General features: G+C 47.8%; 2 protein-coding genes across 3 annotated transcripts in view; one reads left to right on the top strand and one right to left on the bottom strand.

Moving 5' to 3' along the window:
* The first annotated feature begins 45 nt into the window (after positions 1–45).
* On the top strand, positions 46–7,276 carry LOC139395668 (zinc finger and BTB domain-containing protein 5-like). The gene is made up of 5 exons (XM_071142995.1): positions 46–577; positions 3,045–3,074; positions 3,303–3,485; positions 4,412–5,260; positions 6,140–7,276. The coding sequence occupies exons 2-5, from the start codon at positions 3,048–3,050 to the stop codon at positions 7,274–7,276; spliced, it is 2,196 nt and encodes a 731-aa protein (XP_070999096.1). The 5' UTR covers positions 46–577; positions 3,045–3,047.
* An 8,342-nt stretch (positions 7,277–15,618) lies between these two features.
* The window catches only part of LOC139395669 (glyoxylate reductase/hydroxypyruvate reductase-like), a 14,614-nt gene continuing 5,566 nt past the window's right edge, over positions 15,619–24,666 (bottom strand). The window contains exons 7-9 of one of the 2 annotated variants that reach the window (XM_071142996.1): positions 21,920–22,055; positions 20,157–20,287; positions 15,619–15,820 (exon numbers count right to left, since the gene is read on the bottom strand). In XM_071142996.1, coding sequence (XP_070999097.1) covers positions 15,699–15,820; positions 20,157–20,287; positions 21,920–22,055 — 389 coding nt within the window. In that variant the 3' untranslated portion in view covers positions 15,619–15,698. The remainder of the gene's footprint in view (positions 15,821–20,156; positions 20,288–21,919; positions 22,056–24,666) is intronic. The other variant, XM_071142997.1, reaches the window with a different exon arrangement.

Here is a 24,666-nt window from a genome sequence, read left to right as displayed (position 1 = left end):
AGCGACACCCGATGGCGAGGAGTGGTAGTGCAACTCGTTAACACGGTGCGCTGATAGGAGTGTAGCGCCACCTACAGAGTCTGGTAGGAGGGGAAATACATCAACCATCAACCTCCAGCCCCCTCCCTGAGAAGACCCTGCTTTGGGGGGTAAACAAAACCTACATTTAGATGATTTCAAAGTAACTAAATGGAGTCGTAGCTATTTAGCTGTGTTGTTGTCTGTGTCCTTTTTGGAGGGGGGGAGAGAGGAAAAACATCAACCATCTAGCTCCAGCCACCGCACCCCCTCCCTGAGAAGACCCTCTTTGGGTTAAAAACTAAATTTAGATTGGTTCAAAGTAACAACATGGAGTCATAGCTATTTAGCTGTGTTGTCTGTGTCCTTTTTTGGAGGGGGTTTTAACCTAGTCGGACAACATATCGACTATGTGACTGTGAGCACCCGGAGAAGCGTTATAGCGGTCCATGAAGAGCCGTCTAGCCGTCGGTAGTCCTCCTTCTGTCCGGTCGAGTGGACTTGATGAACCCCGTCCGTCCACCCTGACCCGTGGAGTAGCACCGACAACACAAACAAGGTAACCGGCGGCTAACATTAGCAAGCTAGCTTAGACTGTTTATTTGTATTAGATCATCATGTTTATTGTTTTATTTATGTTATATCAATGTTGCATTTTTTTTGCTTTGCTGCTTTCTAGGGGATGAAACTTGACAGCTGTTAATAATAACGTTAAGCAAATCTATCTAGGTAGTTAGTATTAGCTAATAATAATAGGTAGTTAGCATTAGCTAATAATAATAGGTAGTTAGTATTAGCTAATAATAATAGGTAGTTAGCATTAGCCATTAGCCATTGTAGCCGTACACCTAAGCGAGCAAACATAATAATTATACTTCGATGAGCTGATGTTGTTCTCCTTGATTGTTATTATAGACAAAACAAAAAATGTTGGCTAATGTTGCTAGCTAAGCTACCTCACCGCAAATCGCTGTTACACTGTTATTTCTTTTAACACAGCCTTTCTCAAAAGTTAGCAAGTAGCTAACTAGCTAGATAAGTGGATAGATATCCAGTTGCTGACATGCTAGTTAGCTTAGCTTGGCTTAGCTTAGCAATGATGGTATTCACCAGACTGGGGAGGGGGAGAGTCTCTCTGATCGGCTTGGCTAACAGATATCACTAGTTATTTAGTTAGCTGAGAGCTGTCTAGACGTCAACAAACTGTACAGTTTCCTTGCTTGTACTTTGACTAATGTTTTCGCATAGACATACATTACACACATTTTTAACATATTCTCTTCAATATCGTTACTAGTTCCCCACTTTCACTTTCCCGTGAAATAGCCTATGCAATAACTTCAACAAGGCATCTATTATCTATTTGTTAATATATTCAACTAATTAATTGTGATAGCTAGTGTAGCTACTGGCCTTCTACAGCATGTCATATTCAAAGCATTGACCATAGTCTACTATAATGTCCCCTCCACTGACAGTCAATTTAAAGCGAACTTTTTAATCAATCAAAGGTTTTGTCAGGAGGATTACCTCAAGAGGACTTAATTTTCCTGACATTTATTACACAACAGATTTTTTTTACAATCCTGTTTCCTCCCCTCCTTTCTTCCTCCCCCTTTCCTCCTCCCCCCCTCCCTCCCTTCCTCTCCCCTTCTCCCCCCCTTCTCCCCCTCCTTCTCCCCCCATCCCTTCCTCTCCCCCCCTCCCTTCCTCTCCCCTTCTCCCCCTCCTACTCCCCCCTCCCTTCCTCTCCCCCCCATTCTCCCCCCCATCCCTTCCTCTCCCCTTCTGCCCCTCCTTCTCCCCCTCCTTCTCCCCCCCATCCCTTCCTCTCCCCTTCCCCCCCTCCTTCCCCCCCCTCCTTCCCCCCCTCCTTCTCCCCCTCCTTCTCCCCCCCATCCCTTCCTCTCCCTTCCTCTCCCTCCTTCCCTTCCTCCCCTCTCCCCTTCTCCCCCTCCTTCTCCCCCCATCCCTTCCTCTCCCTCCTTCCCTTCCTCCCCTCCCTCTCCTCTCCTCCTTCTCCCCCCCATCCCTTCCTCTCCCTCCTTCCCTTCCTCCCCTCCCTCTCCCTCCTTCCCTTCCTCCCCTCTCCCCTTCCTTCTCCCACCCATCCCTTCCTCTCCCTCCTTCCCTTCCTCCCCTCTCCCCTTCTCCCCCTCCTTCTCCCCCCCATCCCTTCCTCTCCCTCCTTCCCTTCCTCCCCTCCCTCTCCTCTCCTCCTTCTCCCCCCCATCCCTTCCTCTCCCTCCTCCCCTTCCTCCCCTCCCTCCCCTCTCCCCTCCTTCCCTTCCTCCTCTCCCTCCCCCCCCCTCCCCCTCCTTCTCCCCCCATCCCTTCCTCTCCCCCCCTCCCTTCCTCTCCCCTTCTCCCCCTCCTACTCCCCCCTCCCTTCCTCTCCCCCCCATTCTCCCCCCCATCCCTTCCTCTCCCCTTCTCCCCCTCCTTCTCCCCCCCATCCCTTCCTCTCCCCTTCTGCCCCTCCTTCTCCCCCTCCTTCTCCCCCCCATCCCTTCCTCTCCCCTTCCCCCCCTCCTTCCCCCCCTCCTTCTCCCCCTCCTTCCCCCCCTCCTTCTCCCCCTCCTTCTCCCCCCCATCCCTTCCTCTCCCTTCCTCTCCCTCCTTCCCTTCCTCCCCTCTCCCCTTCTCCCCCTCCTTCTCCCCCCATCCCTTCCTCTCCCTCCTTCCCTTCCTCCCCTCCCTCTCCTCTCCTCCTTCTCCCCCCCATCCCTTCCTCTCCCTCCTTCCCTTCCTCCCCTCCCTCTCCCTCCTTCCCTTCCTCCCCTCTCCCCTTCCTTCTCCCACCCATCCCTTCCTCTCCCTCCTTCCCTTCCTCCCCTCTCCCCTTCTCCCCCTCCTTCTCCCCCCCATCCCTTCCTCTCCCTCCTTCCCTTCCTCCCCTCCCTCTCCTCTCCTCCTTCTCCCCCCCATCCCTTCCTCTCCCTCCTCCCCTTCCTCCCCTCCCTCCCCTCTCCCCTCCTTCCCTTCCTCCTCTCCCTCCCCCCCCCCCCCCCCCTTCTCCCCTGCAGGTCATGGACTTCCCGGGCCACTTCAACCAGGTAAAATGGAAACAACTTTATGATTTCTGTCAGTAAATGAAAAAGAAAACGCTCTAACAATAAAGTGTTTTCATAATAATATAATATAATATATGCCATTTGGCAGACGCCCTTATCTGAAGCGACTTACAGTCTTTCACATGTACGCGTGGCCTCAGCGGGAATCGAACCCACGAGCCGTGCTCTAGCTAGCGACTGAGCCACGCGTGATTCATGTTGTTATTGTAGGTCTTCCAGCAGCTGAACTACCAGCGTGTCCACAGCCAGCTGTGTGACTGTGTCATTGTGGTGGGCAGCCGCCATTTTAAGGCCCACCGCTCGGTGCTGGCGGCTTGCAGCACTCACTTCAGAGCCCTGTTCACCGTCGCCCAGGGAGACGCCAGCATGAACATGATACAACTGGACAGCGAGGTGAGGATGATGACGGTGGTGATGATTAAGATGAGGATGATGAGTCTATTACGGGTGATGAGGATGATGAGTTTATAACAGGGGTGATGAGGATGATGCGTCTAACGGGTGATGAGGATGATGAGTTTATTACAGGTGTGATGAGGATGATGAGTAACCGTTGATGAAGATGATGAGTCTATAACAGGGGTGATGAGGATGATGCGTCTATAACGGGTGATGAGGATGATGAGTCTATAATGGGTGATGAGGATGATGAGTCTATAACAGGGGTGATGAGGATGATGAGTCTGTAACAGGGGTGATGAGGATGATGCGTCTATAACAGGGGTGATGAGGATGATGAGTCTACAACAGGGGTGATGATGTGTGTGTTACTGCAGGTGGTGGTGATGAGAATGATGATGATGTGTTACTGCAGGTGGTGATGAGGATGATGATGATGTGTTACTGCAGGTGGTGGTGATGAGAATGATGATGATGTGTTACTGCAGGTGGTGATGAGGATGATGATGATGTGTTACTGCAGGTGGTGGTGATGAGGATGATGATGATGTGTTACTGCAGGTGGTGGTGATGAGGATGATGATGATGTGGTGGTGATGAGGATGATGATGATGTGTTACTGCAGGTGGTGGTGATGAGGATGATGATGATGTGTTACTGCAGGTGGTGATGAGGATGATGATGATGTGTTACTGCAGGTGGTGGTGATGAGGATGATGATGATGTGGTGGTGATGAGGATGATGATGATGTGTTACTGCAGGTGGTGATGAGGATGATGATGATGTGTTACTGCAGGTGGTGGTGATGAGGATGATGATGATGTGTTACTGCAGGTGGTGGTGGTGATGATGATGATGATGTGTTACTGCAGGTGGTGATGATGATGATGATGATGATGATGATGATGTGTTACTGCAGGTGGTGACAGCGGAGGCGTTTGCCGCCCTGGTGGACATGATGTACACCTCCACCCTGATGCTAGGAGAGAGCAACGTGATGGACGTGCTGCTAGCTGCCTCTCACCTCCACCTGAACGCCGTAGTCAAGGCCTGTAAGCACTACCTGACCACCCGCACCATGCCCATGTCCCCGCCGGCAGACCCCCGGGCCACACAACACCGCCAACACACCCACGAGGAACAGCAGAGACTCAGGCAGCAGCAGCAGGCAGCCGCCAACGCTAACCTAGCCGCTAACGCTAACCAAGAGGCTAACGCTAACCTAGCGGCTAACGCTGCTACGTCCAGGCTCCAGCGGTCGTTCCTGCTGCAGCAGCTGGGTCTAAGCCTGGTGAGCTCTGCCCTGGGCGGGGTGGAGGAGGATGGGCTAAGGGGTGGTAGCGATGGTGTTAGCATTAGTGGTGTAGTGGAGCACAAAGCTTCCTTCCCCATTCGACGCTGCCACAAGAGAAAGCCCTCCCTGAGCTTTAGCCTATCTGAGGACAGGCCCAGGCAGAGGCCCCGCCCCTCCGGAACCCACGGGGATGAAGAAGTGGGACTACTCTCCCCCGACTCCCACAAGACGGGGGAGGAGGCCAGACTGGACGCGGCGATCACCGGCCTAGTAGGGGGCGTGACCCAGGATGACTCCCAGATGCCCAGCCAATCGGACGGCGGACGCTGCGAAGGGGAGGAGCAAGGGATGGCGGAGGAGGGGGGTGTGGGGAAGGAGTCCCTGGATGGGGGGAGTCACCATGGTGATGGGGTGGAGGTGAAGATAACGGAGGAAGAGGAGGAGGAGGAGGAAGTACGGGAGCAACAGGGACAGGTAATGACATTTTAACAGGAAATACTTCATCTGCATCCCAAATATCCCCTTATTCCCTCTATAGTGGACTACTGTTGACCAGGTCCCATAATGCACTACTGTTGACCAGGTCCCATAGTGCACTACTGTTGACCAGGTCCCATAATGCACTACTGTTGACCAGGACCCATAGTGCTCTACTGTTGACCAGGACCCATAGTAGATGACTGTTGACCAGGACCCATAGTGCTATACTGTTGACCAGGACCCATAATGCACTACTGTTGACCAGGACCCATAATGCACTACTGTTGACCAGGTCCCATAGTGCACTACTGTTGACCAGGACCCATAGTGCACTACTGTTGACCAGGACCCATAGTGGTCTACTGTTGACCAGAACCCATAGTGCACTACTGTTGACCAGAACCCATAGTGCACTACTGTTGACCAGGACCCATAGTGCACTACTGTTGACCAGGACCCATAGTGCACTACTCTCTTCTCCTCCACTCCTCCTCTCTTCTCTCTTCTCCTTCTCTCTCCTATCTTGTCCTCCTCCTCTCCCATCCTCTCTCCTTTCCTCACTCCTCCTGTCCTCCTCTTCTCTCTCCTCCTTTCCTATCTTCTCCTCCTCTCCTCTCTCTCCTCATCTCCTCCTGTCCTACTCTCCTCTTCTCTCTCCTCCTCTCCTCTATTCTCCTCCACTCCTCTCATCTCCTCCTCTCCTGTCCTTCTCTCTCCTCTCCTGTCCTCTCCCCTCCTCTCCTCCTCCTCTCTCTCCTCATCTCCTCTTCTCTCTCCTATCGTCTCCTCCTTTCCTCTCTCCTCATCTCCTCCTGTATCTTCTTCTCTCTCCTCCCCTCCTCTCTCCTCATCTCCTTCTCTCCTCTCCTCCAGGTGGTGGTCAAGTGTGAGCCTCTGAGCTCCCCAGAGCCAGCTGATGACATCACCATCCAGGGTAGCGACCAGCTGGGACCTGGAAGAGGAAGAGGAGGAGGGGAGGAGAAGGTAGAACTGAGCCCACAGAGCAGCGACCGTAGTCTCTCCTCCTCTGACCAACAGCTTCTCCAACCCGGTTCCCAGGTCCTGCTCAAAGGAGGTCTTGGTAGTGGGATTGCCGGTGGTTTTGGCTGTAGTAACCATCTTGATGGGAAGTCTGGTTTTAGGATTTCTAGCTTCCTCGGCGCCAAGGTCTTCGGAAGCGGGGGGTCGGGGGTTGATGCCGGGGACGACGACCTCCTCAACACGACGACCGGCGAGGCGATGGCAGCGACACATGGCTTCCTGCTGAGCCCGGAACACTCTGGAACCAATAACTCCGCCTCGATGCTCCGTCCCGGGTCGGCCAACCACCTGCACCTGCTGGCTGGTGACGGTCTCGGGGGATTCTCTACAGACGCCGATTCGCTCTTCCTGCGTCCCCTGCATGACGGACTGGGAAACCCCAGAGGAGGAGGAGGGTTCCCAGATCCTTTTTCTCTGGATTTCCAGCGCTCCAGCCTGGGTCTGCACTCCCTGGCCCGCGCCTCTCGAGGGAGCTCCCTGGGTTACCCTGGATACCGACGCATCGCACCTAAAAACGACAACGTGGGCGGAGGAGGAGGAGGAGGAGAAACGGGGGTCGTTCTCCAAGACGCCCTGTCTTCCTCCAGTCTGGGGGAAGGGGGACCCTTGCTTCTGAACGGTTCGGGAGGTTACGAGTCAGGCCCACCCACCTCGTCCTCGTCCGCCCCACACCCTCGCCCCCAGCTGACCCGTGCCTCTGCCGACGTCCTCTCCAAGTGTAAGAAGGCCCTGTCCGAACACAACGTGCTGGTGGTGGAAGGAGCCAGGAAGTACGCCTGTCGAATCTGCTGTAAGACTTTCCTCACTCTGACCGACTGTAAGAAACACATCAGGGTCCACACCGGGGAGAAACCGTACGCCTGCCTCAAGTGCGGCAAACGCTTCAGCCAGTCGTCTCACCTGTACAAACACTCCAAGACGACGTGTTTACGTTGGCAGAACAGCAACATGGCCGACGCACTGATGTAGACGATGCTTCGGAGGGGAGGGGGGGGGGGGGCAGAACAGCAACATGGCCGACGCACTGATGTAGATGCTTCGGGGGGGGGGGGGGGGGGGGGAGGGCAGAACAGCAACATGGCCGACGCACTGATGTAGATGCTTCGGGGGGGGGGGGCAGAACAGCAACATGGCCGACGCACTGATGTAGGCGCTTCGGTAGGTGATAGATGTGATCACTGTCGGAGGGGGGGGGGCAGAACAGCAACATGGCCGACGCACTGATGTAAATGCTTCGGTAGGTGATAGATGTGATCACTGTAGGAGGGGTGGTTGAACGGTATCCAGATTGTAATACCTTTATATCATCGTTGTGCCATACCGGAGCTATACAGTATTACCGGGCATTGCAAATTAATGGAGAATACAACTTTTTTTATTTTTTTTTAATAGCCAAATTAGCGGTATGCTAACACTATGGGGATTCCCATAGTGGATGCTAGCTAAATGCTAACGAGTCCAGCGTTTCAGCCTGCACAAACACTCCCACCTGCCTACGCTGGCAGAACGGCAGCATGCCTTACGACCTGTCTGTAGGCTGGCCTGGTAGGTAGGGGTTGAGTTGGATTGGGAAATTCCTGGGAAAATGTACTTTTTTGAGACCAGTGGGAGGCCTAGAAAAAAACCGACATGTTCGTGAAAGTCTCTCACCTCTCCACGGATTAGTGTCTCTAAGCCAAACTGTTGGGACGCTACAGACAGAAGTTGGCAGATCTGCTTTTGCCCGACTTCAGACGGGGGGGAGGGGAGGGTCCCAAGACGCTTGTTGGGCCCAAGACGCTTGTTGGGCCCAAGACGCTTGTTGGTCCCAAGACGCCTGTTGGTCCCAAGACGCCTGTTGGGCCCAAGACGCTTGTTGGTCCCAAGACGCCTGTTGGTCCCAAGACGCCTGTTGGGCCCAAGACGCTTGTTGGTCCCAAGACGCTTGTTGGTCCCAAGACGCTTGTTGGTCCCAAGACGCTTGTTGGGCCCAAGACGCTTGTTGGTCCCAAGACGCTTGTTGGGCCCAAGACGCTTGTTGGTCCCAAGACGCTTGTTGGTCCCAAGACGCCTGTTGGGCCCAAGACGCCTGTTGGTCCCAAGACGCCTGTTGGTCCCAAGACGCCTGTTGGGCCCAAGACGCCTGTTGGGCCCAAGACGCCTGTTGGTCCCAAGACGCTTGTTGGTCCCAAGACGCTTGTTGGTCCCAAGACGCTTGTTGGGCCCAAGACGCTTGTTGGTCCCAAGACGCTTGTTGGGCCCAAGACGCTTGCTGGGCCCAAGACGCTTGTTGGGCCCAAGACGCTTGTTGGGCCCAAGACGCTTGTTGGGCCCAAGACGCCTGTTGGGCCCAAGACGCCTGTTGGTCCCAAGACGCCTGTTGGGCCCAAGACGCCTGTTGGTCCCAAGACGCCTGTTGGTCCCAAGACGCCTGTTGGTCCCAAGACGCCTGTTGGGCCCAAGACGCCTGTTGGGCCCAAGACGCCTGTTGGTCCCAAGACGCCTGTTGGTCCCAAGACGCCTGTTGGTCCCAAGACGCCTGTTGGGCCCAAGACGCTTGCTGGGCCCAAGACGCTTGCTGGGCCCAAGACGCTTGTTGGGCCCAAGACGCTTGTTGGGCCCAAGACGCTTGTTGGTCCCAAGACGCCTGTTGGTCCCAAGACGCCTGTTGGTCCCAAGATGCCCGTTGGTCCCAAACCGTTCGGGGAAACAAACAAGCTGCTCGATCTCTTTCACTGCAGATGCAGAAGTGTGACATCGGAGGATGCTGTGGACTGATACAAAACAACAGATGTCTCAAGCTTATAAACGGACAGATTTGTATGAGGATTTTTTATTATTATTATTATGCTAATTAGATCTAAGGGTTAATAGCCTCAATGCTAGAAACAAACACTTACAGTAGCGTGTAGAAACTATGGGTGATCCCAGCGGGAATCCAACCCCGCAACCCTGGTGTTACAAGTGCCATGTTCTACCAACTGAGCCAAACAGAACAATTTGATAGGGGCGATCGCTTTAGAAAATGGAGTCTCTTTTTTTAGGAGGGGTGGACTCCCAATTTCCTCATGGAACCCTGTTGTGTTCCTGTTGTGAACCATGTTCGGATCGTTTCTGAAACAGGACTTCAGATTCAGAACGGTCCTGAAGCTGAAACCTGGCTAGGGATATTCAGAACGGTCCTGAAGCTGAAACCTGGCTAGAGAGATTCAGACCTGTCCTGGAGCTGAAACCTGGCTAGAGAGATTCAGAATGGTCCTGAAGCTGAAACCTGGCTAGAGAGATTCAGAACAGTCCCGAAGCTGAAACCTAGCTAGAGAGATTCAGAATGGTCCTGAAGCTGAAACCTGGCTAGAGAGATTCAGAACGGTCCTGAAGCTGAAGCCTGGCTAGAGAGATTCAGAACTGTCCTGAAGCTGAAGCCTGGCTAGGGGAATTGTGCAACACTAAACCTGGAGATTGGCTTGGAGAGGAGAACAGGGATGTAAGTGAGAGAGGGTGGACTAGCCTCCACTCTTAGCCTTACAAACAGATCTGGGACCAGGCTAAGAGGGGGACCACTTCCTGTTATGGTCCTTTACAAACAGATCTGGGACCAGGCTAAGAGTGGGCCACTTCCTGTTATGGTTCTTTACAAACAGATCTGGGACCAGGCTTAGAGTGGGCCACTTCCTGTTATGGTTCTTTACAAACAGATCTGGGATCATTTTTTATATGGAGTTGCCTTTTTGTTGGTGCACCTTTTTGAATGAAACACCCTATTCCCTATATAGTGCACTACTCTTAACCAGGGCCCATGGGGTAGTAGTTCACTATATACAGGGCATTTGGAAAGTATTCAGACCCCTTGACATTTTACACACTTTGTTTCATTACAGCCATATTCGAATATGGATTAAATAAAAAAAAAAATCCTCATCAATCTACACACAATACCCCATAGTGACATCACAATATCCCATAGTGACATCACAATACCCCATAGTGACATCACAATACCCCATAGTGACATCACAATACCCCATAGTGACATCACAATACCCCATAGTGACATCACAATACCCCATAATAACATCACAATACCCCATAGTGACATCACAATACCCCATAGTGACATCACAATACCCCATAGTGACATCACAATATCCCATAGTGACATCACAATACCCCATAGTGACATCACAGTACCCCATAGTGACATCACAATACCCCATAGTGACATCACAATACCCTACAGTGACGAAGCAAAAACAGGTTTTTAGAAATGTTAGCAAATGTGTTCAAAATAAAAAACATAAATACCTTATTTACATAATTATTCAGACCCTTTGCTATGAGACTCTAAATTGAGCTCAGGTGAATCCTATTTCCATTGATCATCCTTGAGATGTTTCTACAACTTGATTAGAGTCCACCTGTGGTAAATTCAATTGAATGGACATGATTTGGAAAGGCACACACCTGTCTATATAAGGTCCCACAGTTGACAGAGCAAAAACCAAGCCACGAGGTCAAAGGAATTAAAGGCACTTAAAGGGACTCTCAGACCATGAGAAACAAGATTATCTGGTCTGATGAAAGAAAGATTGAACTCTTTGGCCTGAATGCCAAGCGTCACGTCTGGAGGAAACCTGGCACCATCCCTACGGTGAAGCATGGTGGTGGCAGCATCATGCTGTGGGGATGTTTTTCAGCGGCAGGGACTGGGAGACTAGTCAGGATCAAGGACAAAGATGAACGGAGCAAAGTACAGAGATCCTTGATGAAAACCTGCTACGGAGCGCTCAGGACCTCAGACTGGGGTGAAGGTTCACCTTCCAACAGGACAACGACCCTAAGCACACAGCCAAGACAACGCAGGAGTGGCTTCGGGACAAGTCTCTGAATGTCTGAGAGGCCCAGCCAGAGCCTGGACTTGAACCCGATCGAACATCTCTGGAGAGACCTGAAAATAGCTGTGTAGCGACGCTCCCCATCCAACCTGGCAGAGCTTGAGAGGATCTGCAGAGAAGAATGGGAGAAACTCACCAAATACAGGTGTGCCGAACATGTAGCGTCATACCCAGGAAGGCTGTAAATGTGATATTTCAGTAGTTTTATTTTCATTGCCAAAATGTCTTAAACCTGTTCACGCTTTGTCATTATGGGGTGTTGTGATGACATTATGGGGTACTGTGATGTCATTATGGGGTGTTGTGATGTCATTATGGGGTATTGTGATGTCATTATGGGGTGTTGTGATGTCATTATGGGGTGTTGTGATGTCGTTATGGGGTGTTGTGATGTCATTATGGGTTGTTGTGATGTCATTATGGGGTATTGTGATGTCATTATGGGGTGTTGTGATGTCATTATAGGGTGTTGTGATGTCATTATGGGGTGTTGTGATGTCATTATGGGGTATTGTGATGTCATTATGGGGTGTTGTGATGTCATTATGAGGTATTGTGATGTCATTATGGGGTGTTGTGATGTCATTATGAGGTATTGTGATGTCATTATGGGGTGTTGTGATGTCATTATGGGGTATTGTGATGTCATTATGGGGTATTGTGATGTCATTATGGGGTGTTGTGATGTCATTATGGGGTGTTGTGATGTCATTATAGGGTGTTGTGATGTCATTATGGGGTGTTGTGATGTCATTATGGGGTATTGTGATGTCATAATGGGGTATTGTGTGTAGATTGATGAGAGGGAAAAAAAACAATTGAATCCATGTTAGAACAAGGCTGTAACGTAACAAAATGTGTAAAAAGTCCAGGGGTCTGAGTACTTTGCGAAGGTGCTGTAGGTTTATAGGGTGGACCTTTATCCCGTCTCCTCACGGGACAATACATTAGAAATGTACATATTTCACATTTACGTGGCTTTTAACACTTTCCTCTGCAAGGGGACATCAAATGAAACCGTTGCCTTTTTATATAACTAGAGCCTGGCGTGTCTCCTGGTCAGGTCACATGATCAGGGATAACTCTGGGGGCCCCCAGTTAACTATAACATAGTGTTGTTAGTGACTAGATGTCGTGGAACAGTTTGGTACGGTATCTGTGCTTCTTTAAATGTCTTTTTTTTTTTTTAAATCGATATATCTAACACTTAGTCTTTAGACAATAGTTAATTTATTTTTTAAATGACCTTAACGCCTTTAAAAAAAAAAAAAAAAAAAGAGCTTTGACTGCTAATAAGAAGGTTGGACTGCAGTGCTTCTGTGTTTCCATGGCGACGTGTTGGCCCAGTGTCTTGTTGCCGTAACGTTACTGTACTGAGTTGTGTTGTAGTTGACTGACTGACTGACTGACTGACTGACTGACTGACTGACTGACTGACTGACTGACTGACTGGTCAGAGAACAACCTGGCTGTTTGAGACTTGCTTAGTGTGGATGGGTTGCCAGGCAACTAGTGGGCACCTTTAGGCCGTGCGGTCTTCACACTGTTACTCAGTCTGTGATACAAAACTTTAAAAGGTTTTTTGCCCAGGAAGATCCCATGACCAGTATCTTATCTGTCTTGATGTTTCTAACAGCCGAATACCAACAGCGTTTCAGCCACATTGTAAATGCACCTTAATCGCTAACCAATTTAATGTACAACTCATACTGAGTTTATATCTAATTCAAGTGATCACTGAAGTAAAAAAAATAATTTAAGCTCTTTTTTCAATCAGGCATAAACCTTAGGTACCCCCTGAAGGACATGAGGACCCTTGTTTAAACAGATCCAAAATGGCTGCCATCTCTCACTGTAGCCCAGTTTCCCTGGTGATGTCTTCTGTGGCTGTTGTCTAAGTGAAACTGTTTATTAAATATATATATATATATATAGGTGAATGTTTTAAAGTGCACATACTGGTCATATTTATACAACAACAGCCCCTACAACAAACTATAACCAAAAATAATTCAACAGATAAACAAAATGTTGTTCATGTAATAATATAATTTGATGAAGGACAGTTACTGCCTTACTACACTCCTCTCTGGCTTAACAAGCTGGGCTTTTATCCTAATGCCAACAGGGTTTCTGTGTTGTTTTTTTCCTACACTTCTAACTCTGTGTAACCATGTTTTGGTTCTAGCGTCTCAAATGGTGCCCTGTTCCCTGTGTAATGCACTACTTCCTATTGACACTGGTCTAAAGTAGTGCACTACTTCCTATTGACACTGGTCTAAAGTAGTGCACTACTTCTGATCAAAGCCGTTGACACTCTAGTCTATAGTAGTTCACTATATAGGGAATAGGGCTCTGGTCTATAGTAGTGTACTATATAGGGAATAGGGCTCTGGTCTATAGTAGTGTACTATATAGGGAATAGGGCTCTGGTCACTAGTAGTTCACTATATAGGGAATAGGGCTCTGGTCACCAGTAGTTCACTATATAGGGAATATGGCCCTGGTCTAAAGTAGTGCACTACATAGGGAATAGGGCTCTGGTCTATAGTAGTACCACTATATAGGGAATAGGGCTCTGGTCTATAGTAGTACCACTATATAGGGAATAGGGCCCTGGTCTATAGTAGTTCACTATATAGGGAATAGGGCTCTGGTCTAAAGTAGTGCACTATATAGGGAATAGGGTCCTGGTCTAAAGTAGTGCACTATATAGGGAACAGGGCTCTGGTCTATAGTAGTGTACTATATAGGGAATAGGGTGCCATAGGGCTCTGGTCTATAGTAGTGTACTATATAGGGAATAGGGTGCCATAGGGCTCTGGTCTAAAGTAGTGCACTACATAGGGAATAGGGCTCTGGTCTATAGTAGTGCACTATATAGGGAATAGGGCTCTGGTCTATAGTAGTACCACTATATAGGGAATAGGGCTCTGGTCACTAGTAGTTCACTATATAGGGAATAGGGCTCTGGTCTATAGTAGTGTACTATATAGGGAATAGGGCTCTGGTCTATAGTAGTTCCACTATATAGGGAATAGGGCTCTGGTCAAAAGTAGTACCACTATATAGGGAATAGGGCTCTGGTCTATAGTAGTACCACTATATAGGGAATAGGGCCCTGGTCTATAGTAGTACCACTATATAGGGAATAGGGCTCTGGTCTATAGTAGTGTACTATATAGGGAATATGGCTCTGGTCTATAGTAGTGCACTATATAGGGAATAGGGCTCTGGTCTATAGTAGTGCACTATATAGGGAATAGGGCTCTGGTCTATAGTAGTGTACTACATAGGGAATAGGGCTCTGGTCTATAGTAGTACCACTACATAGGGAATAGGGCTCTGGTCTATAGTAGTGTACTACATAGGGAATAGGGCTCTGGTCTATAGTAGTGTACTACATAGGGAATAGGGCTCTGGTCTATAGTAGTGTACTACATAGGGAATAGGGCTCTGGTCTATAGTAGTACCACTACATAGGGAATAGGGCTCTGGTCTATAGTAGTGTACTACATAGGGAACAGGGTGCCATTTGAGACGTAAACCCCAAAGAGAAGCTGAAATGTAAACATGTTTTTTTTGTTTGTTTGAGGAGACACTAATAAATTCACGGAGGGACATGTCGTTCCAGGCGCAACCATCACAGACTGAATTAAAAGATGGGAGGGGGGGGGGGGGGAAGTTCCCATGTTTATTGTTGTCCTTCGTCATTATTATTATCATTATTATATTATGGTATTTAAAATGATGGATGACACCAGCACCATTATTCTCTATTAATCTACTCGTCTCATGACCAGAGTCGACTATATCATTTACAGTTCTGGTAAGAGCTCTTCAATCGTTGGTTCTTCTCTGGTGTTTTCCCGAAAGCAGGTGATTGGTTCTTCTCTGGTGTTTCTGAAAGCAGGTGATTGGTTCTTCTCTGGTGTTTTCCCGAAAGCAGGTGATTGGTTCTTCTCTGGTGTTTTCCGAAAGCAGGTGATTGGTTCTTCTCTGGTGTTTTCCCGAAAGCAGGTGATTGGTTCTTCTCTGGTGTTTCTGAAAGCAGGTGATTGGTTCTTCTCTGGTGTTTTCCCGAAAGCAGGTGATTGGTTCTTCTCTGGTGTTTCTGAAAGCAGGTGATTGGTTCTTCTCTGGTGTTTTCCCGAAAGCAGGTGATTGGTTCTTCTCTGGTGTTTTCCCGAAAGCAGGTGATTGGTTCTTCTCTGGTGTTTCTGAAAGCAGGTGATTGGTTCTTCTCTGGTGTTTCTGAAAGCAGGTGATTGGTTCTTCTCTGGTGTTTCTGAAAGCAGGTGATTGGTTCTTCTCTGGTGTTTTCCCGAAAGCAGGTGATTGGTTCTTCTCTGGTGTTTTCCCGAAAGCAGGTGATTGGTTCTTCTCTGGTGTTTCTGAAAGCAGGTGATTGGTTCTTCTCTGGTGTTTCTGAAAGCAGGTGATTGGTTCTTCTCTGGTGTTTCCCGAAAGCAGGTGATTGGTTCTTCTCTGGTGTTTTCCCGAAAGCAGGTGATTGGCAGCTACAGCTTGAGCTCTTTGATCATTGGCTGTCCCTTCAGGCCCAGTAGCAGGTTGTTGGCTGCCAGAGCTGACATGGCATTACGCGTGGAGTAGGACGCACTGGCAATGTGGGGGAGAATCACTGGAGAGAGAGATGAGAGGATCACTGGAGAGAGAGATGAGAGGGAGGATCACTGGCGAGAGAGAGATGAGAGGGAGGATCACTGGCGAGAGAGAGATGAGAGGGAGGATCACTGGAGAGAGAGAGAGAGAGATGAGAGGGAGGATCACTGGAGAGAGAGATGAGAGGATCAATGGAGAGAGAGATGAGAGGGAGGATCACTGGCGAGAGAGAGATGAGAGGGAGGATCACTGGAGAGAGAGAGAGATGAGAGGGAGGATCACTGGAGAGAGAGATGAGAGGATCACTGGAGAGAGAGATGAGAGGGAGGATCACTGGCGAGAGAGAGATGAGAGGGAGGATCACTGGAGAGAGAGAGAGATGAGAGGGAGGATCACTGGAGAGAGAGATGAGAGGATCACTGGAGAGAGAGATTAGAGGGAGGATCACTGGCGAGAGAGAGATGAGAGGGAGGATCACTGGAGAGAGAGAGAGATGAGAGGATCACTGGAGAGCGAGAGATGAGAGGATCACTGGATAGAGAGAGAGATGAAAGGGAGGATCACTGGAGAGAGAGAGATGAGAGGATCACTAGAGAGACAACAGTAGTAAACAGGCAGTACAGGACTGACAACAGTAATGAACAGGCAGTACAGGACTGACAACAGTATTAAACAGGCAGTACAGGACTGACAACAGTATTAAACAGGCAGTACAGGACTGACAACAGTAATAAACAGGCAGTACAGGACTGACAACAGTAATAAACAGGCAGTACAGGACTGACAACAGTATTAAACAGGCAGTACAGGACTGACAACAGTAATAAACAGGCAGTACAGGACTGACAACAGTAATAAACAGGCAGTACAGGACTGACAACAGTAATAAATGAAACAGGCAGTACAGGACTGACAACAGTAATAAACAGGCAGTACAGGACTGACAACAGTAATAAATGAAACAAGCAGTACAGGACTGACAACAGTAATAAAAGAAACAGGCAGTACAGGACTGACAACAGTATTAAACAGGCAGTACAGGACTGACAACAGTAATAAAAGAAACAGGCAGTACAGGACTGACAACAGTATTAAACAGGCAGTACAGGACTGACAACAGTATTAAACAGGCAGTACAGGACTGACAAGAGTATTAAACAGGCAGTACAGGACTGACAACAGTAGTAAACAGGCAGTACAGGACTGACAACAGTAATAAACAGGCAGTACAGGACTGACAACAGTATTAAACAGGCAGTACAGGACTGACAACAGTAATAAACAGGCAGTACAGGACTGACAACAGTAATAAATGAAACAGGCAGCACAGGACTGACAACAGTAATAAGCAAGCAGTACAGGACTGACAACAGTATTAAACAGGCAGTACAGGACTGACAACAGTAATAAACAGGCAGTACAGGACTGACAACAGTAATAAACAGGCAGTACAGGACTGACAACAGTAGTAAACAGGCAGTACGGGACTGACAACAGTAATAAATGAAACAGGCAGTACAGGACTGACAACAGTAATAAAAGAAACAGGCAGTACAGGACTGACAACAGTATTAAACAGGCAGTACAGGACTGACAACAGTATTAAACAGGCAGTACAGGACTGACAACAGTATTAAACAGGCAGTACAGGACTGACAACAGTAATAAACAGGCAGTACAGGACTGACAACAGTAATAAACAGGCAGTACAGGACTGACAACAGTATTAAACAGGCAGTACAGGACTGACAACAGTAATGAACAGGCAGTACATGACTGACAACAGTATTAAACAGGCAGTACAGGACTGACAACAGTAATAAACAGGCAGTACAGGACTGACAACAGTAATAAACAGGCAGTACAGGACTGACAACAGTAATAAACAGGCAGTACAGGACTGACAACAGTATTAAACAGGCAGTACAGGACTGACAACAGTAATAAACAGGCAGTACAGGACTGACAACAGTAATAAACAGGCAGTACAGGACTGACAACAGTAATAAATGAAACAGGCAGTACAGGACTGACGACAGTAATAAAAAGGCAGTACAGGACTGACAACAGTAATAAACAGGCAGTACAGGACTGACAACAGTAGTAAACAGGCAGTACAGGACTGACAACAGTAATAAATAAAACAGGCAGTACAGGACTGACAACAGTAATAAAAGAAACAGGCAGTACAGGACTGACAACAGTATTAAACAGGCAGTACAGGACTGACAACAGTATTAAACAGGCAGTACAGGACTGACAAGAGTATTAAACAAGCAGTACAGGACTGACAACAGTAGTAAACAGGCAGTACAGGACTGACAACAGTAATAAACAGGCAGTACAGGACTGACAACAGTATTAAACAGGCAGTACAGGACTGACAACAGTAATAAACAGGCAGTACAGGACTGACAACAGTAATAAATGAAACAGGCAGCACAGGACTGACAACAGTAATAAGCAAGCAGTACAGGACTGACAACAGTATTAAACAGGCAGTACAGGACTGACAACAGTAATAAACAGGCAGTACAGGACTGACAACAGTAATAAACAGGCAGTACAGGACTGACAACAGTAGTAAACAGGCAGTACGGGACTGACAACAGTAATAAATGAAACAGGCAGTACAGGACTGAAAACAGTAATAAAAGAAACAGGCAGTACAGGACTGACAACAGTATTAAACAGGCAGTACAGGACTGACAACAGTAATAAACAGGCAGTACAGGACTGACAACAGTAGTAAACAGGCAGTACAGGACTGACAACAGTATTAAACAGGCAGTACAGGACTGACAACAGTAATAAATAGGCAGTACAGGACTGACAACAGTAATAAAATAAACAGGCAGTACAGGACTGACAACAGTAATAAACAGGCAGTACAGGACTGACAACAGTATTAAACAGGCAGTACAGGACTGACAACAGTAGTAAACAGGCAGTACAGGACTGACAACAGTAGTAAACAGGCAGTACAGGACTGACAACAGTAGTAAACAGGCACTACAGGACTGACAACAGTAATAAACAGGCAGTACAGGACTGACAACAGTAGTAAACAGGCAGTACAGGACTGACAACAGTAATAAACAGGCAGTACAGGACTGACAACAGTAGTAAACAGACAGTACAGGACTGACAACAGTAATAAACAGGCAGTACAGGACTGACAACAGGATTAAACAGGCAGTACAGGACTGACAACAGTAATAAACAGGTAGTACAGGACTGACAACAGTAATAAACAGGCATTACAGGACTGACAACAGTAGTAAACAGGCAGTACAGGACTGACAACAGTATTAAACAGGCAGTACAGGACTGACAACAGTAGTAAACAGGCAGTACAGGACTGACAACAGTAATAAACAGGCAGTACAGGACTGACAACAGTAATAAACAGGCAGTACAGGACTGACAACAGTAATAAACAGGCAGTACAGGACTGACAACAGTATTAAACAGGCAGTACAGGACTGACAACAGTATTAAACAGGCAGTACAGGACTGACAACAGTATTAAACAGGCAGTACAGGACTGACAACAGTAATAAACAGGCAGTACAGGACTGACAACAGTAATAAACAGGCAGTACAGGACTGACAACAGTAATAAATTAAAAAGGCAGTACAGGACTGACAACAGTATTAAACAGGCAGTACAGGACTGACAACAGTAGTAAACAGGCAGTACAGGACTGACAACAGTAATAAACAGGCAGTACAGGACTGACAACAGTATTAAACAGGCAGTACAGGACTGACAACAGTAATAAACAGGCAGTACAGGACTGACAACAGTAATAAATTAAACAGGCAGTACAGGACTGATAACAGTAATAAACAGGCATTACAGGACTGACAACAGTAGTAAACAGGCAGTACAGGACTGACAACAGTAATAAACAGGCAGTACAGGACTGACAACAGTAGTAAATGAAACAGGCAGTACAGGACTGACATCAGTAATAAACAGGCAGTACAGGACTGACAACAGTAATAAATGAAACAGGCAGTACAGGACTGACAACAGTAATAAATGAAACAGGCAGTACAGGACTGACAGCTGTAATAAACAGGCAGTACAGGACTGACAACAGTAGTAAATGAAACAGGCAGTACAGGACTGACATCAGTAATAAACAGGCAGTACAGGACTGACAACAGTAATAAATGAAACAGGCAGTACAGGACTGACAACAGTAATAAATGAAACAGGCAGTACAGGACTGACAACAGTAATAAACAGGCACTACAGGACTGACAACAGTAGTAAATGAAACAGGAAATAGCAGGGTGAACTTGGTGGAGACTCTGAACCAATCACACCCCGTGTTTATACTCACCACAGTTGTTAAGGGTGAAGAGCGGGTGGCTGGTGGGCAGGGGTTCAGGGACGGTGACGTCGAGTCCAGCTCCCGCTATCTGACCGCTGGACAGGGCTTCATACAGATCCTCCTGGTCTACCACCCCTCCTCTACCACACACAGCCATCATGTTACTGTCTACCACCCCTCCTCTACCACACACAGCCATCAACATGTTACTGTCTACCACACACAGCCATCATCATGTTACTGTCTACCACCCCTCCTCTACCACACACAGCCATCACCATGTTACTGTCTACCACACACACAGCCATCACCATGATACTGTCTACCACACACAGCATCACCATGTTACTCTCTACCACACACAGCCATCAGCATGTTACTGTCTACCACCCCTCCTCTACCACACACAGCATCACCATGTTACTGTCTACCACACACAGCCATCAGCATGTTACTGTCTACCACCCCTCCTCTACCACACACAGCATCACCATGTTACTGTCTACCACACACAGCCATCAGCATGTTACTGTCTACCACCCCACCTCTACCACACACAGCCATCATCATGTTACTGTCTACCACCCCTCCTCTACCACACACAGCCATCACCATGTTACTCTCTACCACACACAGCCATCACCATGTTACTGTCTACCACCCCTCCTCTACCACACACAGCCATCATCATGTCTACCACCCCTCCTCTACCACACACAGCCATCACCATGTTACTGTCTACCACCCCTCCTCTACCATACACAGCCATCATCATGTCTACCACCCCTCCTCTACCACACACAGCATCACCATGTTACTGTCTACCACCCCTCCTCTACCACACACAGCCATCATGTTACTGTCTACCACCCCTCCTCTACCACACACAGCCATCATCATGTTACTGTCTACCACACACACAGCCATCATGTTACTGTCTACCACACACAGCCATCATCATGTTACTGTCTACCACCCCTCCTCTACCACACACAGCCATCATGTTACTGTCTACCACACACAGCCATCACCATGTTACTGTCTACCACCCCTCCTCTACCACACACACAGCTATCATCATGTCTACCACCCCTCCTCTACCACACACACAGCTATCATCATGTCTACCACCCCTCCGCTACCACACACACAGCTATCATCATGTCTACCACCCCTCCTCTACCACACACAGCCATCATAATGTTACTGTCTACCACCCCTCCTCTACCACACACAACCATCACCATGTTACTGTCTACCACACACAGCCATCATCATGTTACTGTCTACCACACACAGCCATCATCATGTTACTGTCTACCACCCCTCCTCTACCACACACAGCCATCACCATGTTACTGTCTACCACACACAGCCATCATCATGTTACTGTCTACCACCCCTCCTCTACCACACACACAGCTATCAACATGTCTACCACCCCTCCTCTACCACACACAGCCATCATCATGTTACTGTCTACCACCCCTCCTCTACCACACACAGCCATCATCATGTTACTGTCTATCACCCCTCCTCTACCACACACAGCCATCACCATGTTACTGTCTACCACACACAGCCATCATCATGTTACTCTCTACCACCCCTCCTCTACCACACACACAGTCATCATCATGTTACTGTCTACCATCCCTCCTCTACCACACACAGGAGTTACCGTGTATTACTGTGTGTTACCGTCGGTTACCGTGTGTTACCTTGTGTTACTGTGTGTGTGTGTGTGTGTGTGTGTGTGTGTGCTTGGTCACCTGCTGGTGTTGATGAAGATGGAGGTATTCTTCATTTTGGAGAACAGGTCCTTGTTACAGATGTCTTTAGTCTCTGGTGTCAGAGCACAACACACAGTCAGGAAGTCAGACTGACTGGCCAGCTCGTCCATAGAGACTAGAGGGAGAGAGGACAACATACTGTCAGGAAGTCAGACTGGCTGGACAACTCATCCAGAGACTAGAGGGAGAGAGGACAACACACTGACAGGAAGTCAGACTGGCTGGCCAACTCATCCAGAGACTAGAGGGAGAGAGGACAACATACTGTCAGGAAGTCAGACTGACTGGCCAACTCATCCATAGAGACTAGAGGGAGAGAGGGCAACACACTGACAGGAAGTCAGACTGTCTGGCCAGCTCATCCATAGAGACTAGAGGGAGAGAGGGAGAGAGGATAACACACTGTCAGGAAGTCAGACTGACTGGCCAACTCATCCATAGAGACTAGAGGGAGAGAGGACAACATACTGTCAGGAAGTCAGACTGACTGGCCAACTCATCCATAGAGACTAGAGGGAGAGAGGACAACATACTGACAGGAAGTCAGACTGTCTGGCCAATGACCATCTATAACATTCAGCATCAAGTCTAGGAATCTCTCAACACAACACATACACAGAATGACATCAGAAATGACACACTTACCAACTGTTGTTGATTTAATATGTTTTTAAAAGTGTTTTATTTTATATATTAATATCTCAGTGGTACCATATTCCCCATTACACCATATCTCAGTGGTACCATATTCCCCATTACACCATATCTCAGTGGTACCATATTCCCCATTAAACCATATCTCAGTGGTACCATATTCCCCATCACCATATCTCAGTGGTACCATATTCCCCATTAAACCATATCTCAGTGGTACCATATTCCCCATTACACCATATCTCAGTGGTACCATATTCCCCAATAAACCATATCTCAGTGGTACCATATTCCCCATTACACCATATCTCAGTGGTACCATATTCCCCAATAAACCATATCTCAGTGGTACCATATTCCCCATTAAACCATATCTCAGTGGTACCATATTCCCCATTAACACCATATCTCAGTGGTACCATATTCCCCATTAAACCATATCTCAGTGGTACCATATTACCGATTAAACCATTTCTCAGTTGTACCATATTCCCCATTAACACCATATCTCAGTGGTACCATCTTCCCCATTAACACCATATCTCAGTTGTACCATATTCCCCATTACACCATATCTCAGTGGTACCATATTCCCCATTAAACCATATCTCAGTGGTACCATATCCCCCATTACACCATATCTCAGTGGTACCATATTCCCCATTACACCATATCTCAGTGGTACCATATTCCCCATTACACCATATCTCAGTGGTACTATATTCCCCATCTTCCCCATATCTCAGTTGTACCATATTCCCCATTAACACCATATCTCAGTGGTACCATATTCCCCATTAACACCATATCCCAGTGGTACCATATTCCCCATTAAACCATATCCCAGTTGTACCATATTCCCCATTAAACCATATCTCAGTGGTACCATATTCCCCATTACACCATATCTCAGTTGTACCATATTCCCCAATAAACCATATCTCAATGCTACCATATTCCCCATTAACACCATATCTCAGTGGTACCATCTTCCCCATTAACACCATATCTCAGTTGTACCATATTCCCCATTACACCATATCTCATTGGTACCATATTCCCCATATCTCAGTGGTACCATCTTCCCCATATCTCAGTGGTACCATCTTCCCCATATCTCAGTGGTACCATATTCCCCATTAACACCATATCTCAGTGGTACCATCTTCCCCATATCTCAGTTGTACCATATTCCCCATTACACCATATCTCAGTGGTACCATCTTCCCCATATCTCAGTGGTACCATATTCCCCATTACACCATATCTCAGTGGTACTATATTCCCCATTACACCATGTCTCAGTGGTACCATATTCCCCATTAACACCATATCTCAGTGGTACCATATTCCCCATTACACCATATCTCAGTGGTACCATATTCCCCATTACACCATATCTCAGTGGTACTATATTCCCCATTACACCATATCTCAGTGGTACCATATTCCCCATTAACACCATATCTCAGTGGTACCATCTTCCCCATATCTCAGTTGTACCATATTCCCCATTAACACCATATCTCAGTGGTACCATCTTCCCCATATCTCAGTGGTACCATATTCCCCATTACACCATATCTCAGTGGTACTATATTCCCCATTACACCATGTCTCAGTGGTACCATATTCCCCATTACACCATGTCTCAGTGGTACCATATTCCCCATTAACACCATATCTCAGTGGTACCATCTTCCCCATATCTCAGTGGTACCATATTCCCCATTAACACCATATCCCAGTGGTACCATATTCCCCATTAAACCATATCTCAGTGCTACCATATTCCCCATTAACACCATATCCCAGTGGTACCATATTCCCCATTAAACCATATCTCAGTGGTACCATATTCCCCATATCTCAGTGGTACCATCTTCCCCATATCCCAGTGGTACCATATTCCCCATTAACACCATATCTCAGTTGTACCATATTCCCCATTACACCACATCTCAGTGGTACCATATTCCCCATTACACCATATCTCAGTGGTACCATATTCCCCAAGAACACCATATCTCAGTGGTACCATATTCCCCATTACACCATATCTCAGTGGTACC

The sequence above is a fragment of the Oncorhynchus clarkii genome, unplaced genomic scaffold (assembly GCF_045791955.1).
Source record: "Oncorhynchus clarkii lewisi isolate Uvic-CL-2024 unplaced genomic scaffold, UVic_Ocla_1.0 unplaced_contig_6398_pilon_pilon, whole genome shotgun sequence".
NCBI classification, from domain to species: Eukaryota; Metazoa; Chordata; class Actinopteri; order Salmoniformes; family Salmonidae; genus Oncorhynchus; species Oncorhynchus clarkii.
This window is presented reverse-complemented; position numbering and strand designations above follow the sequence as displayed.

Excerpts from the sequence above, each read along its gene's own strand:
- LOC139395668 (XM_071142995.1), top strand. The coding sequence starts at position 3,048 with ATGGACTTCCCGGGCCACTTCAACCAG. Across the intron at positions 3,075-3,302 it reads TCCCGGGCCACTTCAACCAG|GTCTTCCAGCAGCTGAACTA; the intron begins GTAAAATGGAAA and ends TTGTTATTGTAG. Across the intron at positions 3,486-4,411 it reads TGATACAACTGGACAGCGAG|GTGGTGACAGCGGAGGCGTT; the intron begins GTGAGGATGATG and ends GTGTTACTGCAG.